Source organism: Penicillium samsonianum (genome assembly GCF_028829775.1).
Source record: "Penicillium samsonianum strain IBT 33392 chromosome Unknown utg000001l_segment0_segment0, whole genome shotgun sequence".
NCBI classification, from domain to species: Eukaryota; Fungi; Ascomycota; class Eurotiomycetes; order Eurotiales; family Aspergillaceae; genus Penicillium; species Penicillium samsonianum.
Window position 1 is genome coordinate 4,742,379 of NW_026643259.1, and position 13,223 is coordinate 4,755,601.

General features: G+C 48.0%; 8 protein-coding genes across 8 annotated transcripts; 3 read left to right on the plus strand and 5 right to left on the minus strand.

Moving 5' to 3' along the window:
• Positions 1 to 367: 367 nt before the first annotated feature.
• On the plus strand, positions 368 to 1,181 carry N7471_001830 (PEX11 domain protein; the record flags this gene model as incomplete). Its single annotated transcript, XM_057274551.1, has 3 exons — positions 368 to 521; positions 603 to 757; positions 816 to 1,181. The coding sequence occupies 3 exons, from the start codon at positions 368 to 370 to the stop codon at positions 1,179 to 1,181; spliced, it is 675 nt and encodes a 224-aa protein (XP_057142730.1).
• Positions 1,182 to 2,566: 1,385 nt separating this feature from the next.
• N7471_001831 (uncharacterized protein) lies at positions 2,567 to 3,337 on the plus strand (the record flags this gene model as incomplete). Its single annotated transcript, XM_057274552.1, has 1 exon — positions 2,567 to 3,337. One exon carries the CDS (start codon positions 2,567 to 2,569, stop codon positions 3,335 to 3,337), a length of 771 nt encoding a protein of 256 aa, XP_057142731.1.
• Positions 3,338 to 3,505: 168 nt separating this feature from the next.
• Positions 3,506 to 4,033, minus strand: N7471_001832 (uncharacterized protein; the record flags this gene model as incomplete). Its single annotated transcript, XM_057274553.1, has 1 exon — positions 3,506 to 4,033. The coding sequence occupies one exon, from the start codon at positions 4,031 to 4,033 to the stop codon at positions 3,506 to 3,508; it is 528 nt and encodes a 175-aa protein (XP_057142732.1).
• A 546-nt stretch (positions 4,034 to 4,579) lies between these two features.
• Positions 4,580 to 5,611, minus strand: N7471_001833 (D-2-hydroxyacid dehydrogenase family protein; the record flags this gene model as incomplete). The annotated part of the gene is made up of 1 exon (XM_057274554.1): positions 4,580 to 5,611. One exon carries the CDS (start codon positions 5,609 to 5,611, stop codon positions 4,580 to 4,582), a length of 1,032 nt encoding a protein of 343 aa, XP_057142733.1.
• Positions 5,612 to 5,891: 280 nt separating this feature from the next.
• N7471_001834 (Acyl-CoA N-acyltransferase) lies at positions 5,892 to 6,600 on the minus strand (the record flags this gene model as incomplete). Its single annotated transcript, XM_057274555.1, has 2 exons — positions 5,892 to 6,142; positions 6,198 to 6,600. The coding sequence occupies 2 exons, from the start codon at positions 6,598 to 6,600 to the stop codon at positions 5,892 to 5,894; spliced, it is 654 nt and encodes a 217-aa protein (XP_057142734.1).
• A 220-nt stretch (positions 6,601 to 6,820) lies between these two features.
• N7471_001835 (cytochrome P450) lies at positions 6,821 to 8,627 on the minus strand (the record flags this gene model as incomplete). The annotated part of the gene is made up of 6 exons (XM_057274556.1): positions 6,821 to 7,227; positions 7,288 to 7,887; positions 7,938 to 8,000; positions 8,066 to 8,171; positions 8,233 to 8,349; positions 8,403 to 8,627. The coding sequence occupies 6 exons, from the start codon at positions 8,625 to 8,627 to the stop codon at positions 6,821 to 6,823; spliced, it is 1,518 nt and encodes a 505-aa protein (XP_057142735.1).
• A 490-nt stretch (positions 8,628 to 9,117) lies between these two features.
• N7471_001836 (lysozyme) lies at positions 9,118 to 9,853 on the minus strand (the record flags this gene model as incomplete). The annotated part of the gene is made up of 2 exons (XM_057274557.1): positions 9,118 to 9,657; positions 9,716 to 9,853. The coding sequence occupies 2 exons, from the start codon at positions 9,851 to 9,853 to the stop codon at positions 9,118 to 9,120; spliced, it is 678 nt and encodes a 225-aa protein (XP_057142736.1).
• Positions 9,854 to 10,653: 800 nt separating this feature from the next.
• N7471_001837 (putative C6 transcription factor) lies at positions 10,654 to 12,796 on the plus strand (the record flags this gene model as incomplete). Its single annotated transcript, XM_057274558.1, has 2 exons — positions 10,654 to 11,923; positions 11,985 to 12,796. The coding sequence occupies 2 exons, from the start codon at positions 10,654 to 10,656 to the stop codon at positions 12,794 to 12,796; spliced, it is 2,082 nt and encodes a 693-aa protein (XP_057142737.1).
• Positions 12,797 to 13,223: the final 427 nt, after the last annotated feature.

A 13,223-nucleotide genomic window follows, 5' to 3' on the forward strand; every position in this document is an offset into this window, starting at 1 on the left:
ATTTTGCAAGCATTGTCTCATTTTGCGTGTCAATTGTTCCAATTTCATGGTTTGCGAAGATCATCATGTGTAAATTGTTTTTGTAATGTTTGGACCCGTCGCTATATATATAACTGCAACACACAACTACCAACTTCAATCACTCCCAGAGTACCCCAGATGAACTACTCCGAGAGATAATTAATACCCGATTACGCGTAAAGTAATTCAAATGCATCCATGGATTAATTTTCGAACATGCAAAGGCTGAATAAGCAAAACTACTAGTGCAGGTGAGATTAGCCCGCTTCCAAACCTTTGACACATAATTCCCACCCCTATCCATTAAGAGTATATTGTCCCCAGGGCTTGTAGCAGTGCTGTAACGATGATCCAACAATTTTCTCGCTTTGTCAAATCGGGCGCTGGCCTAGAAAAGACCCTTCGTCTGATCCAATGTGTGTCCCAGGTCGTCGCTGCACTCACCGTGAGCAGTGGCCTGGCCGTGCAATTGACCACAGTGAAGCTGCAATTGGCATTGGGTAAGTTGAAGTCCATATCCGATGGATAGCTATATACTCCGATTGATTATTATATATGCTGATACTGGGATTGTTGCGTAGCGCGAAGATATTTCCGCTTCTTCGGGTTCATTGACTCCTTCCAGCGCATGTCTGTATTGCTGGGCAAGGAGGGCTTCAGTTCTGTGGCCGGCTTGCTTGAACTAGCTAAATGCACCTGCTTTGGCCTCTACTTTGTCCTGGAAGACCTGACCACGGTACGTTATTCACTCCTGTTTTTCTTTCCCCCAGTGAATAGGACTGACGAAGGGATAGCTTCATGCAATGGGCGTCTACGCAGTGCCCTGGAATGACCGTGTTATGGAACAGGCCAATACTTTCTGGTTCTATGCGCTCTCTTTCTCTGTTGCTGGAGCTATTTGGGCGCTGCTTGTCGGTCCCGCGGAGCAGCCCTCTAAGAAGAATGACAAGAGAAAGAACCAGAAGACCGCTTCTGAGAAGGCTACCCCGGTCAAACCGACTGCTGCCTCAGCTCGGGCCAAGCAGATCGTGGTGGATGGCTGTGACTTGCTCATCCCGCTGGAGCTCCTGGGATGGATGCCCACCGGGGACATGGTGGTTGGATCAACCATGGTGTTGAGTACACTGCTGACTGCTCAAGAGATCTGGGCCCGAGTGTGATTGGGATGTAGATATAGCGGCGTTGGTGTCAGCTGATAGACATAGATATTAGAGTTGAATCTCAAGATGTATAGTTAGATCATGCCAATGTAACAGATGATAACCATGAGCTGGACAAAAAGAAAACCCACACCAATCACAAATACAATGCAATTGAGGATGAAGAGCGCAAAAGCGAAAAAATATTGGACTCGCGGGGAATCGAACCCCGGACCACTCCCATGCTAAGGGAGTATTATACCACTAAACCACAAGCCCAGTTCGATGGAAGAGATTGGCTGATAGTGACTGAAGAGCGGAAACTATTAATCCTGTTGAAACAGGCATCAACATGGGAGATGCGATCATCTAACAGAAACCTTAGTATCTGTTACGCCGGAATATAGGACCAGCCTGGGACATTTGGCGTTTAGCTGCGGATGTCCAAATTTACCACAGCTTGTTAAGGCGTACAACGATCAGCGCCTCGATCGGCAACTTAAAATTAACAAAAGCATCATATTTATGCTGATCGTTCATTTATTAAGAAGCAGAATTTAAAGTATGAACTGAACTCGATTCATTCTCAGGGACTAATTATATATAATAGTTATCCATAAGCCTTCACTTCATTTTCAAATCTATTCGGCATATTGCTTTAGTTGCCAGTCGCCAGTTTCTTCATTTCACTATTACATGCTCACTTCTTCACTTTCACCTCCTTCACTTTCACCTTCTTCACTTTCACCTTCTTCACTTTCACCTTCTTCACTTTCACCTTCTTCACTTTCACCTTCTTCACTTTCACCTTCTTCACTTTCACCTTCTTCACTTTCACCTTCTTCACTTTCACCTTCTTACGCTCTTCATCACACTTCGAGTTGAAAAAGCTCGGGGATTAGATAGGATGGAGTGGAACCTGTTATATTTCCTAAATCTCATCCTTGTTATTGCATTTCGCACTAGGTAACTAGCCGAGCTTAATATGGATTCCGTACTCGACAAAGTGGCGCGCTACTACTCCGTATAGCCGTAAGGTTTTATTTCAGTGCCCGGAACGGGATCTGCGCTGGTGTAATGGCCTAAGAAGATGCGGGCTATGCGAGTGAGGCTCAGCAAGTCCAGGTATAGTAAGTAGCGAATGGGAGAAGGAGGCTGTCCAAAAAAATGGTTGATCACCGACGTCATGGGAAACACGAGCGCCAAGAAATATGAAATAAAGTTCATTTGACAAAGCCCAAATAGGCAAGTCTCGTATTGAAAAAAAGAAAGAGAAAAAAAACAATAACAATATATAGTATACACGGGCATATATAGACTGCTGATGCCTCGCAGTTGGAGTGATTATTCCCAGTCATTCAAAGTCATTCAAAGTCATCCGGAGTCAGAGCCAAATCACCTTGATAATGAGCACAACAGCCATTCTTGATCCCAAGACAAAGGAAATGGAGGTTCACTCCTCAGCCTTGTCTGTGAGATCCAACAGTACTCTAAGCACACTCTTTGAGAGTCCACCCTCCTTTCGGCCATCGCGCATTTTAACCATTAATGCGCAAGGCATTCGCGCTTTTCGTCTCCCACTGCCATCTCGCCAAACTGAGATCTTTATCTACAATCCAGACGGCACCGAGGCCTACGTCTCCACGCGCGACAAGCATTGCTCAGGTAATGCGATCCTGTCCCACCCAAAGCGCGGAAGTCTTATCCGAACTGAATACTTCTTCGGCCCGAACCGTGATCCCGTTGTGCACCTCCTTCAACCTTCTAGTGACATTCCCGAGGAAGTGATTGTCGCTGGGAAATGGACCTCCCGCACAATGCGCTTTGGTATGCCTGGAGGTAAACAGTTTGAATGGGAATATGCCAAGGAAAAAAGGGCGGATGGGCAGAAAGTCAATTCGATTGTTTTTTGTGCAGTGGAAGAAGAGAAGGGCAAGAGTAAAGAGACTCAGGGCCACAGGATTGCACAGTTAGTTCGCGGAGACGATTCTCGGACGCCCGGAACGTCGCGATCTTCTGCGGGCAATGGGGGTGAATTGCAGATTGATGAAGCTGCGTTACAGTTCCTTGAACTGGAGGAAGCGGTTGTTGTTGCGACTTGTTTGATGATGTTGAAGAAGGAGATTGATCGACGTAGAATGATGCAATTTGCAATGATCGCGGGAGCTGGTAGTTGAGATGTATGAAAGTATAGAGCGCCTGTGTGTGTATATATATATATATGTATGTTTTTTTTTTTTTGGTTATCTCAACGCTAATATCTATTTTCTATCGGATATTTGGATATCTTCTTTTCGATATTTTATAAGTACACAAGTCTTCCAATTGTTTGGGGTGCCAGCCCCTCAATTGGCCTTGATCTCATTCAACAATTCGGAGATGTGGCCATTAAGCCAGTACCGGTTCAATTTGTCGGTGGGCATGGTTTTGGCCCCGGAGATCCAGCCTGTGCAGATCCCGTCACCTGCCCCGCAGTTACACTGGAATGCCTGGTCCATATCCCACTCGGTGCTGGGGTAGAAGAAGGTGAGGGCATCACCTGCCTTCAAAGGATGGTCGTCCACGACCCGCACCTCCATGCGGCCCATGTCGAAGACCAATGATGGCGCACATGAGTGGTTGCAGTAGACTAGGTCAGAGTTGAGTTCGATGTGGGTGTTGCGGCCGGTTTGCACGCTCGTGTAGGCTTTCTTTCCGGGAGTTGCCGTAGTGATCTTGGCGAAGAGGGCGCCCGCGGGGAGGTCAACGAGAGAATAAGCTCCGCTTGCAAATGCTTTCGTACTGCGCTCAACACGCAGACATTCGGGATGGGTCGGAGGAGGGAAGTTGGCAAGGGTGGGCGTCACGGGAATGGGATCGGCGGATGGGGCCATTCTGAGGTATGCAGTGAGAAGGAGAGAGGGTATAATAGGAGAAGGAGGAGATCTTTGAGGGGAATGAAAATGAGGGGGGAAATGGGGTTTTATTAAGAGTCGAGATGTAGAGATTCATGGATGTAGAGAACATCCCACATTGTTCCCGTCAACCGAGGTCTTGCCGCTCGGAACACCGAGGCACAGGCCTGAAACACAGTTTAATTGTCTTAAAAAAAAGGAGTATTTGAGTAGATATTTAGACATTTAGACTCGTGAACGTGGACTTTTACCCGGTGATCGTACGCATTCGTCATTCGGTGAGCCTCCACATGCACATGCACAACATGACCACATTCTCGAAAGCGTAAGGGATTGGAATAAAATGTACCCTGTGCAAGCCTATGTTGTATGTACGTCAACTATTTAAGAAAAGCCAAAACCATCAGCCCCACACAATTCTTGTTCGGAAATCCCGACTCTCTCTCATGCTGCATGCTTGTGATTTCACCATTCTTCCTTTCTAGCGTTGAACCCACTTAGTTTATTTTATATGTCTATTGTCCATCAGTTCATCTTATGTAGTAGTTCCTGTCCATTCAACCACCGCTCCAAATTCTCGGCTGTTTCGCGATACCACCCCCGCAATAGCTCCTCCTCTCCATATCCCATGTGGGGGGAAAGCAGAACTTCACTGCGCCCATCTTGGCCCCAGGGGGTAGTACGCCATGGGCTATCGAGAGGTAATGGCTCCACGTCAAAGACATCTAGCGCGGCACCACGAATGCGGCCCGCATTCAAGGCCTCGAGGAGGGCCTGCTCCTCAATCAAGGGCCCACGTGAAGTATTGATGATAAATGCAGATGATCGCATGTTCGCTATTTCGGCCGCGCCAACAATTCCACGGCTTCGATCCGATAGTACAGTGTGTACACTGACGATATCGGCATCTGCGAAGAATTCCTCTTTGGACTCAGCGACGGCAAATGTCCCCGCTGGCAGACCCTGAGCGTGCGCTTGCTCGTCGGCCTTTTCCTGCGTCAAGTTTGTTGACCATGCGAGAACTTTCATCCCAAAAGCCAGAGCGCCAATCTTTCCTACTTCTGATCCGAGTTTTCCCAAGCCAAACAGCCCCAGTGTCTTCCCAGACAAGTGGATCCCAAGTGAACCTTGCCATGCACCGCGTTTGACGGCTGCATCGTCGCGTGCTATGTTGCGAGCAAGTCCCAAGATCAAAGCCCATGTATGCTGAACCGTTGAATTCACACCGGGTGGGCGGCCCACGGTGCCTGCGACAGCCACATTGGAACGTGTAAATGCCTCGAGATCTAGCGCCAAGTTGCGGGTAGCCGTGGTCAAAAGAAGTTTCAAATTTGGGAGCGCCGCAATTGTCTTGGCTGCAAAAGGTGTTCGCTCGCGCATCGCCAAGATGATATCGAAGGGAAGGAGTCGTTGGACAAGAGCATCGTGTTGCGTAGGATCGCGGGGGTCGAGGGTTTCGGGAAAACTGGAAATGTCAACTCGCGACTCGACATGAGCGAAATATGAAGGTGCAATGCCCTGGTAATCGTCAAGGATTGCAAACTTGAGTCGAGCCATTGCAAGAGATGAGTATAAAGGGGGTGAGGGGGGTGAGAGAGAAGAGAGTTATGTCCGGGGAAGTGCGAGAAATTTCCCCGCCTAGGGAAATGACATGCCCGGCAGTGCGGTTATTCACTCAACTAGTACGATGTACATATATATATATGTCTTTTATACATATATGTGTAATTTAAACTTATGTCGACGATGTAGTGCATAAGGCATTGAATTATGTAGTATATCCCAATTTTGGTAAATGTACTTTAGTAGATATTCATGTCCCAGTTCCAAAGGAGATTTATTGTGGAATGGGATCCCTCATCATCAGGAAAAAGGACTCTTGACCAACACTACCAAATGGTGTATAATCCATAATCACCTCCTCTACTATCTTCCACCCGTGCTTGAGGTAGATAGGAACACCCTCGGGTGTACCCTCGAGGAAGATGCGCGACTGCGAGGCATCTGCCTTTTCCATGCCCCATTTCAATATAGCAGAACCAAAACCTCGCCCTTGATATTCCGGCAGGGTTGCTAGCAGATCGAGGACTAATGAACCATTTGAGCAAAATCCCCCTGTTGGGAATGTGGGGGGTTCACTTACTAATATCATTATCTGTGGTGTATCGCTTGCGACCATCCTCTAGGAGCTTTTTGAAGGCATTGAAAACCCCCTCATTCATTGGTCGGGGTGCATGTGGAATGGGGTCCTTGGCCAACAAGGCCGCCTTTTCACTTAGGGTAACCAGGCTCGGACCAAATGATGCTGGAAACTGCCAGCGGCTGTAGGTCGCCAGATCCCCACTGACTGGATCATGGATCTTGAGAACATGCATATTGGGGTTGGCAAGATGTTTCATTCCCACAATTATTTTGTATTCTTGCATTCTGGTCAGGCTGGCCTCTGGGAAAAGTTCCTCGAGGAGACGGCGGCTTTGAAAGCTTTGGACGTTGACTTTGGCAAGTCCTGGTCCATCGGCCTCAGTAGCATATTTGATGAGATTCATGATCCTTTTCATAACCAAAAGAAGTATTAAATGGAAAGAGAAGGATACAGAGAATATCTAGAGCCTTACGGAGCTCCGAAGAAGATATAGGAGTGAGTCAAGGGACACTAATCCCCATCGGTACCCCGGGGGTTCCCCCTCTTTCATTAGAAATACAAAACTGTGTAGTTATACCTACATAGGTATTGTTTTATATTGTTCATATTGTTTTTCCTATTTTCTATAAAACTTTTCTCTTCCTGATCTCTAGCTTTGCATCCGGATCACTCAGCATTTCAAACCCCATCTCCACAATCTTGGGTGTTATCCCTTCAGGAATCCTGATATCATGAGTCAAAAGGATCTTAGCCAGAGCAATCTTGACTTCATTGCAAGCAAAGAATCTCCCAGGACAAATTGGCTTGCCAATTCCAAAGGCAATATGCTCCGGGCTCGTGGATGCGAGTGCTGCAGTAGTATTACCGGATTTGCGAAGACGAAGAAAACGGTAGGCATCGTAAGAGAATGGATCGGGGTAAATCGCTGGATCCCACATCATGGATGATTCAACGGCAACATTCGTTCCGCGAGGGATAATCAAGCCATTGGGAAGGATAACATCTTGCAGGGCTTTTCGTTCAAGATTTACTGTGAGGGTGAGTATACTGTCTCGAAAATACTGATGAGTTGACAGCAGTAGACACGTACCTAACGATCCTGGTTTGAGCCGCTGTGTTTCCTTTACTGCGCTGTCCAACAGCTGCATCTTGAAGACGCCTGCAGTTGTCCATCCACTCTCCTCGACAGCTTTCTGTGCCTCATCTCGTAGAACCGGAATCAGATCTGGGTGCATACAAATATCCAGTAGGGCCTGCTTGAGTAGCTCGGAAGTTGTGTGCATTGCGCTTATCGCGAACGCGATTTGCGCTGCAGCGGCATCATAGGGGCGTCCGGCAGCGATTTCTTCAAGCCATTGTATGGTATCCTCGAACTTTTCTTTCTTACCAGGCTCAATGGACTGAGTTTGCCCATAAGCCCTACGGTCGAAGATTGGCTGCAACATAAGACGAGCAAGACGAATTTGCTGACGGCACTTTCTGAGTTCTGGTAAGAACCAATGAACCAATGGGCGGAGAAAGGCGGGCCAGGCGCGGAGAGATCGAACCCCCATAAAGGTATTCATCGTCGAAGTGAGGATTAACTCTTGCCACCTAGGATCGCGGGCTAATTCAGGACCGACAAAGACTGATGCTGACATTCGCCCGATGAAGCGGACTGCATGTTGAGACCAATCAACGGCGTGCCAGTCTGAAAATTAAGTCAATCAAGCATTCTAACACAATATAGAGCAAACCTACCATTGCGATCTATCCAGGCCTCTTCTAGAGCCTCCGTAAGATGTTCGTGAAACAGCCCACACTCTGTGATGGAAGACCATGTCAGTGAGACTCCAATGTGAACCATGGGCCCTGAAGCTGTCACGTACGACTGCTCTGATTGTTCAATTTCGTTTTGGTAACATTGATCAGAATCTTTCTGGGATCAGTGACAACTCTCTGTCCTTCCATCCCGGGGTATGCCGCGAAATATTGCTGTATGAAATCGTGTGTGGTCAGTTTCCATCTCTCGTTAATAAAGGAAGCTGCAACATACATCGTGGACAAGCGCTTGATGATCTAAATCCGGACAATTCTTCAGCCACTCTGTATAAGACGCTGGGAGAATCACCCGAGAGCCCAGAGTGGTTATGATGCGAAATGGGCCGTTAAACTGAAGCGTGTACATTAGATACAGTGTTTTGATATGGAAGCTACCCAACTTACCTTCTGGATTCCTTCCTTGATCAAACCCCTAGCATCTGACATGAATCTCGACTGAGCCTTTTTCAAAGTTATATCACCGGAGTATGAGTTGACAATCGGTATTGTCGGTTCTTTTGTTTGACGCCATGCGAGGACAATAAGGAAGCAGAATGCTGTCGATAGAATATAGATGACAGAAAGATCTTTCATCAAAAAGCCTTCTGAGTGAAAAGTGAGATATGCCATTATAGCTTGAAGTGTATCCCCATCACATCAGAAGCAATTTGTCTAGACAAGGGATGATTTAAGTATGCGATGAATATAGATACTAGTTACGTGCACGTCCCTTTTAAGTGTCCTGGAGTGGATCCGTCACGATGAATAAGAATGAGTCACTGCCTATGTAGGCACAACATTGTACATACCTATGATCCATAACTATCAGGTGTAGGTATAAAAAATGGGTTATACAATTGCATCGCAATGTATGATCTGATGCCCATTTGATAGTGACAAGGGTTTATAGGGCCCAAGTACCTGCCCTCAATTACTGTAAGTCAAAACTTTTAGTCTTAGAAGCCTAGAATGTGTCTGGCATATAAGGACAATCAATTCCACTTCCGTTCAACCAAAGAGGTAAAAACGGGCGACCTGCACAGGTATCTGCACAAAACGAATAAAGATCCAATAGATACATATAAATCTTGTGGGATATTCTAAGACCAATTGGCTACCTTTAAGCAGCGGTCTTGGCAAATGTCTTCAGAGAGGCTTCACTGCCATTCCAAATTTCCGAATCACCTCCGAAGCTATACGAATCTGAGTTCTGCCAGAAGCTCTGGAAAGGCCAGCCACCGGGGATAGTGCCGACCGAAGTGCTGTATCGAGCCAGGGCCAACGGGTAGTCCTGACTGAATGCCGTGCTGCCACCAGTGCAAGTGTTCCACCAGTCGGCGGTTGTGTAGATCATAGGGTACCGGCCAGCGGCGCTCTTGTAGGTCTCGCCAAAGTCCTTGATCCACGCAACCATGGCTGATTGGCTGAGCCCATAGCAGGTTGCGCCGGACGGGTTGTATTCAATGTCCAGCATACCGGGCAGAGTCAGGCCATCACCAGACCAACCCCCTCCGTGGGCGATGAAGTATTTGGCTTGTGCGGCACCGGTGCCACTGGCGGGTTGGGCAAAGTGGTAACCACCACGGATCAGACCGGCGCTACTGGCACCCTCGTATTGGCTCGAGAAAGAGCTAGAGATGAAACTGGTACCCTCAGTCGCCTGATATAGTTAGTATTGTGGCGGAGAACGGATTCATAGTAACTCCGGGAAAGCCCACCTTGATCATGACGAAGCGGGCACCAGCTGCATAAGCACCGGCAAAGTCCACACTAGGTTGATAGCCGGAGATGTCGAAGCCTTGGACACTGGCGCTGGCTGCGGTGGCGAACAAGAGGGGGAGGGCGTTAATCTTCATGGTGAGAGTGAGAGTGAGACTGGGATAGTACAGGGAGAGTGTATTAAGTGAATGTAAGTCATTGATCAGGATTTTGGGACGGGAACTGGAGGCTTATTTATGTAGCTTCATGTATGTTGTAGTTACAACCTCGGGGATAATAAAATAACACGGGAATATCATGCAGTAGCAAAACGTTGTATAGTGGAAACACGAGGGTCCATTTTTCTCATCCCAATATCCCACTTCAGGTATGTGCAGTGTAGATCAGTTTCTTTATGTTGTTTTAATGTTTCAATGTTGCGCTTGGATCGTATATAGCACCCGGGGGTTGTCACGGCCGAGGGGATTTGGGTAAGAGGAATAGTACATCCATGGATATCAAATTGATCAGATATTGGGCAATTCAACCTGGAGTTCGACCATTGAACACTTTTAATAAGATCATAGACCTCATCGGAGAGCCCTGCAGTAATGTAATCAGAGACGAGGAAATGCAAAGTAACCATAAAATCCCCAAGATAAGCCCGATGAAACAGGGATATTAAGATATACTCACGATATACTCACGATAAATGTATAAATACGGAGATAGTATAGAATAACACAAAAGTCATAATCTCGCAGGATGATAACTCTTTCGGCCATCGGCGCTTCGCCTATGTAAGCGAAAGTAACTGCCGGGGATGGGCTAAGCTCTTCCTCCCCACTTTTCATATCTTCCCTTCTTCAACAGTAAAGTACTATGAACGTCGTCTGCTTTCTTCAATGACAATTGGTGGATGTGTTTGGGAAATGGATAGCTTAAGTGACCCCCGACCATGAGCACATCTGGAAACAAGGATTTCCGCGATCAGCTGGGAAAGTTCCGCTTGGATTCGATTAATACTTATCCCCCAACCTGGCCTCAACCACCCCCGGTTCATCATGAGTCTATAGATGTCTCAAGTCATGCTCGCAGCAAACGAGTATCGACTGCCTGTGACTTTTGTCGCAAAAGGAAGAAGAAATGCGACTTTCGATACCCCAATTGTTCCGCCTGCACCCGCGCCGGAGTCCGATGCACCATACCCCCGCCCGGTCCTCAGGTCGCTAGCGCCTCCGTTCCCCGAGATCAGCTGGAGAATTTACAGAAACGAGTACGATGGCTGGAGGAGGTCGTCCGCCGCAAGTCGGGCCTCTCGGTGGCGGAATTACCGACGGGAACACCAGTTGATGGCGAGGGAGATCCGGATTGGTGGTATCAGGTGCCCGCTATGATTGCGACCGGGGGTAATCGTCCCACCTCAATGCCGAGCCCTGCCGGCAGTGGTGGTTCGTCTGTGACTGCAGGACCTTCGGAGGCATCGACGGGAGTAGGCACCGAACTTCCCAACATCGGTGAGATCTTTCGCGATCAGCTGGAGCATCGCCGACCGTCGGTCGCACGGCCTTCCTCCGCGCCGCGAGTCATGCGCTTGTCGTCGCTGGAGGAAGCGGAACGGCTAGCCGGACAATATTTCGATAGTATGGGATACCAATACCCGTTCCTGTCCCGTCCGGAGTTTATGGCCCATCTGCGCGATATCTATACTGGTGGTGTTCCATCACCGGAAACCCATCACTCTTATCACATCGTTATTGCCATTTCGCTTCTGATTGGGTCTGCGGACCCGACCCAGGCAGCTGAGTTTTACCATGCCAGCCAGGAGACGCTCCCACTGGCATTGCAAAATGAAGATTTGCCGGCTGTGCGGGCACTGCTGGGATTGGCCTTGTATACCATGTTTGCAACTGCTGGTCCCAGCATTTGGCATGTGTTGGGTGCGACGATGAGGTTGTCGATTAGTATGGGTTTGCACAAAAAGAGGTCGTATGCTAGCATTGCTGAGGAGGAGATGGCCAAGCGCGCTTTTTGGAGTCTTTACAACCTGGATCGCCTCATCGCTAGCACCTTGGGTCGGCCATTGGGAATCGCGGACGACGATATTAGCGTGGATCTTCTGCGAGAACTCAATGACGATGAAACTGAAGCGCCTGGCGCCAGCGCGATGACGATTCCCTTGCAGGTGACACGTCTTCGGCGGATATTCTCGCGCATCTATCAATACTGTAAGTGAAATCATGAGTCTCATCTACTTTTTTTCTTTTCCTCTGACTGTTTTTCCTGTAGTATATAGCAGCCTGCCACGACTGTCACCCCAAGAAGCCGCCGCCACGCTCAGTCGATTCCGCCATGAGGTTGATGATTGGCGCATGACAGCTCCAGTATATCCATCGGCACTTCTCTATTCTACCTCTTATTACGATTATCTCTATTACACAACACTTCTCTTGATGTACCGCCCCAGCCCACGCAATCCGACGCCCGACATAACCAGTATCATCAGCTGTGGTGAATCTAGTATCCAAGTCATTCGATCCTATTGGGACAGCTACTCAGTCGGCAAGCTGAAATGGATCTGGTTAACACTTAGTCAAGTTTATTTTGCTGGTATCACTATACTGTGGTGCCTTGAGCAGAATGCGCGATCATTACGCGAGTCTCAGCCTGCCCCTTGGCATCCTGAAGAACAGACGATGCGACGTGGTATTCAGGCCGTTGTCGTACTCTTGGAAGAATTTGGCAAGCGTCGGCCTGGGGTGGACCGGTTGGCAGAGACATTCCGACACCAGAGCACAGTGATCTTCAGTCAAATGGCCTATCAGCAACAGCAATTAGAACAGCAGCAACATCACCATCACCCACAACATCAACCGCAACCGCAACCGCAACCACCGCCGCCACCTGCACTCCTCCCACCTCACCCAATGTCTTTGGCCGCACCCCCTCCACCCCCAGTCCCACTCGCTCCAGTTCTCGACGACGTGTTACTCGTGGATGGCAGTGGGACTGTCCCGATGATCGATCCACAGATGGCGGAACAACTCTTCTACTCCTACAATTGGTTCCAAGAGGAGATGGCATCATACTATACCCTTTGAACGAATCTCTTTCTCTGTATTTAAACCGTGCTCTACCGGAGGCAGACGGAGTTTTCTGTCGGGCCAGGCTTTTTGTTTTCGTGTTAATACTTTGCGAGTTTGTCACAATTAAAACAGACCAGACTCATCGGATAAAGAATTGGTTCAGTGTTTTATATACCACATAGTTCATGGTCACCTACCTAGGCGAAGATGAAGATGGATTGGTACAAATAATTAAAACTCCCACTGAATTGAGAGAAATAATAAAGATGATCACAATCACATCTTGTTTCTGACGTTCAGGCTTCCACCTGCTGCCCAGGCAGCATATGCCGATTATTAATTTCCCCCTCACCCCCAGCGCTCTTCCATCTCCATCTCCCTTCTAAATCTTGCGGAACTACAGCTGTCATTTTAATATCATTACTGGTGATCTTTGCTTTAT